General features: G+C 33.5%; 1 protein-coding gene and 1 long non-coding RNA gene across 2 annotated transcripts; both read right to left on the reverse strand.

The window, feature by feature from the left end:
* Positions 1–64: 64 nt before the first annotated feature.
* Positions 65–6,530, reverse strand: LOC126763512 (gamma-glutamyl hydrolase). Its single transcript, XM_050481074.1, has 7 exons — positions 6,271–6,530; positions 3,796–3,965; positions 3,644–3,694; positions 3,248–3,519; positions 850–956; positions 630–721; positions 65–565 (listed from the first exon to the last, which is right to left on the reverse strand). Exons 2-7 carry the CDS (start codon positions 3,924–3,926, stop codon positions 301–303), a joined length of 918 nt encoding a protein of 305 aa, XP_050337031.1. The 5' UTR covers positions 3,927–3,965; positions 6,271–6,530; the 3' UTR covers positions 65–300.
* LOC126763515 (uncharacterized) lies at positions 1,275–3,241 on the reverse strand. Its single transcript, XR_007667623.1, has 2 exons — positions 1,865–3,241; positions 1,275–1,733 (listed from the first exon to the last, which is right to left on the reverse strand). It is a non-coding gene; the product is annotated as an uncharacterized LOC126763515 (long non-coding RNA).
* Positions 6,531–10,631: the final 4,101 nt, after the last annotated feature.

Below are 10,631 nucleotides of genomic sequence, written 5' to 3' on the forward strand. Positions count from 1 at the left end.
CTGTATACGAGTATATGCTAACTTCATCTATACAGTTGAGCGATTAGTAAATAGTTTGAAGAAAAAAGGAGAAAATGTGAGTTTATTTTATTTTCTTATTTATTAAAGCTACATTTTTTATAAATACCACAGAATCATTATCAGAAGTTAATCTCTAAATTATAAACTTAAATTATTTAATTAATATATAAAGGTATATATTTTTATTTATCTTTTCTTAACTATTGCTTTTATTGTAGAAGAAACAGTCAGCAAAATTTCATATTTAATCACATAAAAAACTCAAACACGCTATAAACATTAGAGTGACTTCACCGGAAATATTTGTAGATTCTCTTTTTGAGGGTAATCGACGGAGTCGCGAAATACTCGTACAGTAGACTTCCCAGAAATGGTAACAGGGAAATTTTGTATTAAATGACGCCGCACTTCCTCATCACTTTCGAAACGATTGCCACAGCTCCGACATTGATCCACAAAAAACTTCGCCAAGTACACTTTTACCTTGTTGCATTCTGACGAGCATTCCGATTCTGGATGAAATTGCGATCCAAAAAACGGATATCTAAAAGTGGACAGTTTTGTAGGAATTAAAAATTAATTCACAGTAAGCATGCAATTACGAGTACCTGCGATGTTCGATAATGGAAGCAAATTCTAAGCCCTTCGCGTCCTCGTTTTTCGCCAATATATGCCACACATCATTGAAACTTTCTGCTGTCTTTATGGAAAATTTTTAAACAAACAGTTAGTGGAAAACAGTTCTACACTTTGGACTATTTTGAGAGCCATAAGGTTTTAAATTGAAATGAGTTGAAAAGAAAAGTAATTAATTGTAGCTATCATTACCTTAAGGCTTACGCAATACATATGGCGATGGTGACCGAATGGTTTGTTCTTCATAATGCTCTCTACTTCAACAGGTAAATCGGCAAAAAGTCGTGAGTCACGAAAATCTGTAAGAAATTATTACAAGTTGTGCTTAAAAAATTACGGTAGTTTCGCAAGTTTGAAAAGCCCAATTGCCCGCTAAGATTCGACCTGTTTTTATGATTATTTTTCATGAATTCTTGGCTAAAAACAATACTGAAACGATGCCCAAGTCTCCATCATCGCTAGACATGGTTCTGTGTGTTTTTTTCCTATTTCCAAAAATAAAGAGAATCTTGCAGTCGGAAGTATTTTGACATATGTGCATAATATCAGATGGGGATTGCTTTTAAGGCGACTAAATTAATGAGAACAAATGAGTAAACATTTTTTTTTTTTCAAAAAACTCAAATTCTCCTTATGTTTTTAACACATTAAGGGTTTGTCCATTTCTAGATATCCTACTTTTTCAAAGAAAAAACCCAAAAACTTCCAATTTAATGGAGAATGTTTATTATCATTCGGAACAACATTCTTCGGCTTTTATCTTTTTAAGATTATCTCTATCAAATATCGGCCGCGGCTACATCTTAGATGGTCCATCCGCTAAATCCAATTTTCGATGACTCGTTTAAGTATTTCGACTCGTAACTGGCGAATGACACTCGTAATGTTTCGCTAATGAATCGAGACGGAATTTTCCGCATAGACTTTAGACTTATTCAGACAGGAAAAGGTCTTACGGTGCGATATCACACGATTTTGATGGCCAATAGACTGACCCAAAACGTGTCGCCGAGATCACGAACTTCAATTCCAGGCATCAAATAGTCGGTTATAATGGCACGATTGACGGTTACGTTCTCACCGTCATCATTTTTGAAGAAATATGGACCGATAAGCTGATGGCTTAACCGCTAGTGCTATATATATATATATATATGTATATATAAATTGTAATTGTAATTAATTACCTTTTTCAATTTTATTAAACAAAAAACAAAAAAAAAAAATGGACCGATTTTTCACCGGCCCACAAACAACACCCAACCGTTTATTTTTCTTCGTCCCAAATGCGGCAATTTTGCTTATTTACATTCCCATTGAGCCAGAAATGGGCCTTATCGCTGAACAAAATTTGGCTCGAAAACGTCGGATCTTCTTGGAACTTTTCAAGAGTCCAAGTGTCGCTTGGGAAAGTCTTGAGGCTTCAGTTCATACCCCATCTATATCTTCTACGTTTTCAATTTAAGATCTTGAGGTAAAACGCGCCAAGTCGTTCCATACGTTAGTGCGAGTTGCTGCGAACGGCGCCGTATCGACTTTCCATGGTCTTCTTGTACACTATCAGCTACGGCCGCTACATTTTCTTCGCGACGTGCTGGACGTGGTTTATTCTATCAAAACACTTTTACATGCAGCACTTTTTCCACTCTAATCGAGGTATCTCCAAAACATGTGTTCGCCTTTACAAGTCTCGGAAAACGATGACTTCTTAATTAATTTTTTCCCGTACGGGAATAAAATGAAGTCATTAGGTGCCGAGTCAAGACTTTACGGTGGATTACTCATCAAATCGACTTTTTAAGTGTTCAAAAATGCAGTTATTTCAATCGATGTGTGAAAACTCGCATTGTCGTGAGGAAAAGCTCATACTTATAAATCCACGGTTCATCACCTGTCATATTTTTTGTCGCATTTTTTTAACATTTCCCTCGACCAATCACACGGAAGTCTTCTTTTAACTATCAACAAATTGTGTGAGAGTCCATGTGAAAATTTTTTTATACAATCAAATGTTAATGCAATATTGAATTTATGATAGTCCCGCTAATGTCTATAGTCACATAAAGATCTTGCAATATCAGTTTGCACACAGCATCAACAGCCTTGGAAACAAGAACTGGTTTTGGACGACATTCACGAAATTCGTGTTGAAGTGATCTACGAACCCAATTGTATTCACTATACCATCGATAAACACTGGTCTTTAGCTGGGCTGTATTTGCAAAAACTAAATTAAGTTCATCGAAGCACTGTTGCTGAGATAACCTACGCCGAAAGTTTTGAAAAAACCGCGCAAAAATGTTCGCGATTTAATTCCATATTTTGGCTGAGATGAAAATTTTAAGTAACTGTAAACAACGCAAATAGCGCTCGTATTTCAAAACGTTTTGAGTATGTGACAAAAATGTCAAACTTTACGACAAAGTTGTGAGTCGCCAGATTGCAATACTTGAGTTGTCAAATCGCAAAATATAAAAGGCAACCTACGTAATGTTTATAGATTTTTTGGTTATATACATATGTGGCTTTTACTTCAAGTTTTAATGTGCAGTTCTATAAATATGTACTGATTATAACTGATTAAAATCACCTGGTAAAAATTCCACTGATAAAAAGCAATTCATGAACTCGCATTTGTCGCGCACATCAGTGCCGTAAGGTGCATCCGCCAAATGGGTTGTGTAGAGTACTAAAAGCTGAAAGCCTAGACATGTTCCCCAAATCGGTAGATTAATACCTTTCTTATGCAATTTCTGAGCTATCCGTATAATATTCATAGTGGCAGTAACACAATAATTTGTTAAGTCCACGCGAGCAGGATCGTGTTCATTGACAAATACCGCACCACCAGGCAGAAGAACGCTGCGTAAGAAAAATCTTTATTTAGTATTTAAATCGATAAAAACATAGATTTCTGTAAGTAAACCCAAATTTTCCTTAAAGTGTGGAAATGATATGAATCTAGTTCCGTGAATTCGTTACTCACCCATTTATTTTGCTTAATATGTCCTCATAATAGTCGGCAGTTCTATTGATCCTTTTTTAGCACGTAAATTTGTATAGCAGTTTATGAAGGAGGAGTAAAATAAAAACAAAATTTATAGTTCTTTCAATAAAATTTTTAAAAATATGACATACCAAATAGGCACAACACCAGCTCCCGCATCTTCCAAATATTTGACATTCTTTTCATCAATGTAACTGCAAACGTCGGGGCTCATACTATCCTTACGATCAATACACAGCAGACCAATAAGAGGCTTATTCATAATGTTGCTAAATGTATTTAAATCTATATTCGTATAAACCTGAAAAAAATTAAAACAAATACTCGCAAATGTCGAATGATTTTATTTTAATTTTATGCATATACATATGTATGTATATGTCAATCAATAGCCGATATCATTTCATACTATGTGTGTATGATACAAGTGGGTGTAGGTGAAAGTATGGAGAAAAAACTTCAATTGTTAAAAACTGAGTGTGATCATCCCTTCTCACTTTTTGATTGTCCATATCTCTTCAACTAGTAAAGCTTTACCACCCAAACTTAGTGAATACATTCAGTCTTATCGTAAACTTCCCGTGAACGTCATTCGCCATGGAAAAGTTCACAAATTTGTGTTTTTCTTGGTGAACTTCATATGGAAAAAAATCCCATAATCGATAATTTTCCTTAACCGTAAATGAATTTGTTTTCATTAAATTCGCTCACAAAAATGTCAATTTACTTTATAAACTTTTTATATGAACTAAAGCCTATTAACAAAATACAGCCGACGGTTTTGATCAGCAGTAAGGACGAAAATACTGATAAAGGAAAAGGTTTAAAAAAAAGAAAACTAGAAGAAAGTGCATGTGTTTTGAATGAAGTTACATAATTCTTCCATTAGCAAGTGGCCACCATCAAAATCGATTTCAAAACGACAAGAGGTAACCATCAAGTTATCACCCAATAAGGAGCCATTCAAGTTTTTTTAAATTCATTATTCCTGCAAATATACCAATACATCCGAAAATTATTAGCTACACAATTCATGCAGTTAAGATAGGATAAATAAATGAGGACTGCACCGCGATCTAAGGTCTACTTGTATTATACCCTAACATAACTATTTTTAAGGGTTTATTTGTTTCCGGCAGAACTTTGGTTACTATGCAAAAAGGTTAGATGGTTATAAAATGAGAATTTTCGACTGAAAATAGGGTTTACTTTCGATATCTAGTCATAATAGGGCGGAAAAAATATTTTAATTCCACAATTACTCCATGTTTTCGAAATAGTTTACCACAAATTTCATTAAATAAAAGAAGTTTGCAAAAAATATAAGCCAAAAACTTCGTTATTTTAATTTCCACATTAATTTTAGGGTTATGTGAAAACGTTGTGAACACAAAAGTTTTCAATTTTTTTATCATTTTTTTATTAATTTTGAAATTCTTAGTTCATTCTTCAAGGTAATCTTCCTTGGACCCAATACACTTGTGTCAACATTTTTTCCAATCCTCGGAGCATTTATTAAAGTCAATTTTCGGAATAGCCCTCTATACCGATTCACGTTTAATGTCTTCAATTTACTCAAAACCGAATAGCCAGAAGTCACGCGGAGCTAAATCAGGCGATGGCCGTCCTGAACGTTCTCGACCCTCTTTAAATAACTTGTACTAATCAAAAACGCTTGCTCATGACATACAGAAATTTGATTCCACACACAAAATTTAATGGAACTTCTTTGCTAAATAATTTCATTCATCGTAAATATCGCCGAATACACTTTATGTACTTCCGAAATAATATCGTATACGCAACACAAATGATTCATTGATGTGACATTTGGCACAGATGTCACTAACACTCATACCAATTTAGAAAAGAAATATCTCGAAGAATGGGTTTTCGCGTGAAATTAAAATTGAAAAGTCTTACTACTTTTTGCTCACAGTAGTATAACTGTGCTGTACAATTTTTTATAAATGACACGTAGGTTTGTCGTAAAATGGAGAGGATCCGTTTTTAACCCTAAAAAATTTACGCACTCCTCCCCTTCCTCTTACAGACCTAAAAACTACCGTAAATTATTTTTCCTCTCATTTTTTTATTGTGTGTGAGCGATTCTTCTCAACGTTGCTATGCAGCATACACATGTATACATATATACATTAGGGTGTGCATAAAGACTCAACTTTCCACTTGACGTCAACAATATGTTAAATTTGTGCTATACATTATAAGGTAACTAAGTCATATGATCAAATCATATAATATATTAATTTATATAAAATTTTTGCTTAACATATTATTAATTTTGTATATATCTAACGTTAACATTGCAATAAAAGACACTTGTTATATACATACATATACACTAACATACATATATATATATACATTCACATACCTAAACATATGTATATAATAACAAACGAAATTAAATGGAAAGTCAAAAAATGCGCTGATTCGCTGCAAAGTGTTTTCTCGAAGGTCAAGAATATGTAAACAACAATTTCGTTGCCAAATTCTAAGATAAATAAAATATATGGTATATATGTACGTAGAATACAGAAACACTTTTCACGTTCACACAGATACAGATGTTTAAGCGAACTTACTAAAGTGCAGTTGAATGCAGGTCTTATTCACTTGTTCTTCTACGCGAGACTAAAACAAATCAAGAACTTCAAATCGTCTAGATGCCGTGCATTATAAAAATTGGCGCCAAATTCAAGCACACGTGCATAAAATACATACATACTTATGGATAAAAGTGCATGCCGACGAAGCCACTAACAGCGGTCAGCATTTCACTATTACAACGCCCGTTATCGAGCTAAACGCAGCTCTCTAATCGAAATGTGCATGATAGGCGCACAATTGCAATAAGCGACGTCATACATATACTATGTAAACAAAAATAAGAAGAAGCAACTTAGAGAAACTGTGAAACATGCAATCACTTTCATAAATTTTTAAAATAGACTTAATAATTAAAAAATTTGAATGAAACGAGTATAATTGAGGGGAAACAAAGCAAACGGAAGCAAAATGTTAGGCAGCTCTCATCTGTTTACGTTTTGCTAAGCAAAAATCGCCATTTTTATTAAAGAGAAGACCGGAAAGCAAAGTGTTCATTCTAGCATGCCATATGCTTTCTTCGCTTCGTTGTTAATGGATACATGGAAATCGGTGCTACCAAGTTTCTTTTACCGTTTTAAAACAACTTTTATTATTGTGAATGGTTCAAATCTGAAATAACTGTCAAAATAGAAAATACAAAACGTCTTACACCTGAGACAGACATGTAGTAACAATACCATATATGGTACAAATACCACTTGTGTGTCACCAAATACCAGCAAAATACCATATGAGCAATGTAGTATTTTGCTGGTAACAATACTGCGATGTTTCATTGTGGTATTTGTATAAACACAGCTAAAAAAAGGTAAAAAACTTTGCTGAAAGCTTTTACACAAAAGCTCTTCGAAATATTCTCTCAAAATGACTTAAAAAATTAATTAATGAAATGGAAAACAAAAAATGTTTCACAATTTTTTTTCCGAAAAAGCAGGAAATGCCTCATTTAATATGAGGATTTTAGAGAGACTTTAACCAAATCGCTTTTTTGCGATGAAAATATATTAACTTTAGAGTATTTTAAATAATTGCACTTTTTTTCAATAACACACAACTACATATTTATTGTTTACATTTTTTTTTAATATTTAATGCCTATGAAACAAAGGTAGTATTTCAGTTTACTACATTGCCATGTGTGTCACCAAAGTAGTAAACAGAATACCATGATACCTTTGGTATTGTTACTACTACATGTCTGTCTCGGGTATTATATAGCAAAAAAATCTGTACTGCATGATTTTAATTGCCTACACAATGATTCAAATATAGAAAGTTGTGTTGATACGGAGCGTGCTTCATCTTACAAAATATGTGTTTGTATCCATAATGTCAAGATCAGTTGTCTTTTGTTTTTCTCATGAATTTTCTGTTTACATTTTTATACCCTGAACAGGGTATATTAAGTTTGTCACGAAGTTTGTAACACCCAGAAGGAAGCGTCGGAGACCCTATAAAGTATATATGTATATAAATGATCAGTATGTTGAGCTGAGTCGATTTAGCCATGTCCGTCTGTCTGTATTTATACGAACTAGTCCCTCAGTTTTTAAGATATCCTTTTGAAATTTTGCCTACGTCATTTTCTCTTCAAGAAGCTGCTCATTTGCTCGATCGGAATCAAGTTCTTGTATGGAAAACTTTCACATTTGACAATGTATCTTCACCAAATTTGGTATAGATTGTTTTTTAAGGCAACAATATAATCACCGAAGAAATTGGTCAGATCGGTTAACTACAGCATATAGCTGCCATACAAACTGAACGATCGGAATCAAGTTCTTGTATGGAAAACTTTTGCATTTGACAAGATATATTTACGAAATTTGGTATAAATTATTTTCTAAGGCACCAATGTAATCTGTGAAGGGTACATTAGCTGCGGTGCAACCAAAGTTAACGTTTTTTCTTGTTTTTGATGTATTTTTGTTTGATGTACAAACTATTCGGTTTCACTTATCACTTAAAAACGCATTTTGATTGGTTGAAGACTTTGAAATTTTTGTTTTTGAATCAGAAAGCAAAACAATACAAAACAATACAATTATTTTTAATAAATTTTTGCTTTTAGGACATGACTTCTATAATTTTGTCATGGCTTAGACTTGATTTAAGAAGCATCTCGCAGCCAAGGAGATAATAAATATTGTTTGGCTCGTAAAGATATATGTAAAAACAAGAAAAAACGTTAACTTCGGCTGCACCGAAGCTAATATACCTTTCACAGGTGCATTTCTTTTAATAACTATGTGTCCAGTTTGTATGTATTGTAGTATATGGTTTGTAGTATTTGTATAGTAATCCGATCTGGACAATTTTTTGGGAGATTATGTTATTACCTTAAGCAGTAATCCATGTCAAATTTGAAATGTGAAAGAGATGCAGAATTACGGCGTTATTTTTCCGAAGAAAACGGCATCACCTTTTGTTCAGATATCAAAAACTTGTTGATAAAAATGGGCTTGAAGCGATACGAACCAAACGGCTGGCGTTTATTCATTAACAGCTCAAAACGTAGCCTTAAATGTATTCTATTACATAATGGAAATAAATACGCTGGGGAACCTATTGTCCACAGTACAAAGTTAAAGGAGGAATATTGTAACATTTCGCTAGTCTTGAACAAAATAAAATACAATGACCATGAGTTGCAAATTTGTGTCGATTTCAAAATGGTCAACATTCTTCTCGGTCAACAAAGTGTTTATACCAAGTTTCCCTGTTTTATATGTCTTTGGGACAGTAGAGCTAAACAAGAGCATTGGGTGAGAAAAAACTGGCCCTTGAGAGAAAAAATGGAGCCTGGAAAGCACAATATAGTCCACAATTCATTAGTAGCTCGTAACAAAATTACCCTTCCACCATTACATATAAAACTGGGCATCATGAAACAGTTTGTAAAATCACTAGATAAAGATGGGAACTGCTTTTCTTACATTTGCCAAAAATTTCCTCAGCTCACTATGGAAAAGATTAAAGCCGGAATTTTTGATGGCCCCCAAATTAGACAACTTACGAAAGATACTCAAGTTAGAAATTCTATGACTGAGTCAGAACTAAAGGCTTGGACAGCATTCGTGTCTGTGATGCAGAATTTTCTCGGAAATAAAAAATCTGAAAATTATATTGAACTTGTAGAAGACCTTCTGCTACAATTAAAAAATATGGGATGCAATGTGAGTATAAAACGCCACTTCCTCCATAGTCACCTAGAGAGGTTTCCGGAAAATTTAGGAGATATGAGCGAAGAGCAGGGAGAGCGTATGCATCAAGACTTACGCGTCATGGAAGAGCGCTATCAGGGTTTCTGGAAAACAAATAAGATGTCTGACTATTGTTGATCTCTAATACGTCATTTTCCAAAGTCTACACATCGGAGAAGAGCTCTAAAACGAAGTTTTTTAGAACTTAATGATTAATTATATTTCCTAATAAAATTTTTCTTAATAAATTCATGTTTTTTTCTGTGTAATACCTACATAGCTGAAACTCTGAAACTAGAGCTGATAAAAATATTTAAATTATATTTTTGGAAATAGCATATTATATGTAGTCAGCAACAGCTAAAATTTCTTCGGCAACAAATGTACTGTAAACTAGTGTTATCTTTAACCAGCAGAGGGCTCTTATATTAATAGTATGACGTTTGCGTTTTCTAAATTAACAGTTACTGACGCATTGCTATCTTATTTCCATGACAAATCGGTTCAAAGAAGTCGAAACGGGCCCGACATTTTTTCTGGCCGAGAAATCTCAATTCGGCAACATTCTACAAATAAATTTAGAAAAAATGTGCCATTACAACTAACTTAAACAATATATTGGGTAGTCCAAAAAGTCTTTTCGTATTTCTAATCAAACTTCAACTTATTTTTTTTATTTATACTAATAATTAAATAAACATTTTGGTCGACCACTTTTTGCCATATTTCCGCTAGAGGCATTATTCCATCAGAGTAAAACTTTCAACAGTGTAAATCGAAATTTCGAAATTACAGAGCGGAAGCGAGCGAACCATTGTTGTGCTGTACGAACTGATACAACATCGTCTCCGTAAATTTCACAAGTTTCATTGGTGGCTTGCGTGGCATTCTTCCCTTTTTTATAAAAAAAAAATTCAAAATATGTATAGCTAATTTCTTCATTATTTTCACATATTTTTGAACAGCTATAACTTTTTTTCAACTTCCCCGAATTTAATTTTTTTTAGTTAAATGAAGCTTAAAATCTCACCTTACCAACACTATATGATGTGGCACAATGTGATTGGCAGCACTGAAGATATGCGAGTGCAACGACATATATTGACAAAATACGAAAAGACTTTTTCGACTAC

The sequence above is a fragment of the Bactrocera neohumeralis genome, chromosome 6, assembly GCF_024586455.1.
Source record: "Bactrocera neohumeralis isolate Rockhampton chromosome 6, APGP_CSIRO_Bneo_wtdbg2-racon-allhic-juicebox.fasta_v2, whole genome shotgun sequence".
NCBI classification, from domain to species: Eukaryota; Metazoa; Arthropoda; class Insecta; order Diptera; family Tephritidae; genus Bactrocera; species Bactrocera neohumeralis.

Coding starts and splice junctions, on each gene's coding strand:
- LOC126763512 (XM_050481074.1), bottom strand. CDS start 3,926: ATGAATAAGCCTCTTATTGGTCTGCTGTGTATTGATCGTAAGGATAGT. Junction 3,695..3,795: donor GCTGGTGTTGTGCCTATTTG/GTATGTCATATT, acceptor GTGCTAAAAAAG/GATCAATAGAACTGCCGACT. Junction 3,520..3,643: donor ATATTAAGCAAAATAAATGG/GTGAGTAACGAA, acceptor TTTCTTACGCAG/CGTTCTTCTGCCTGGTGGTG.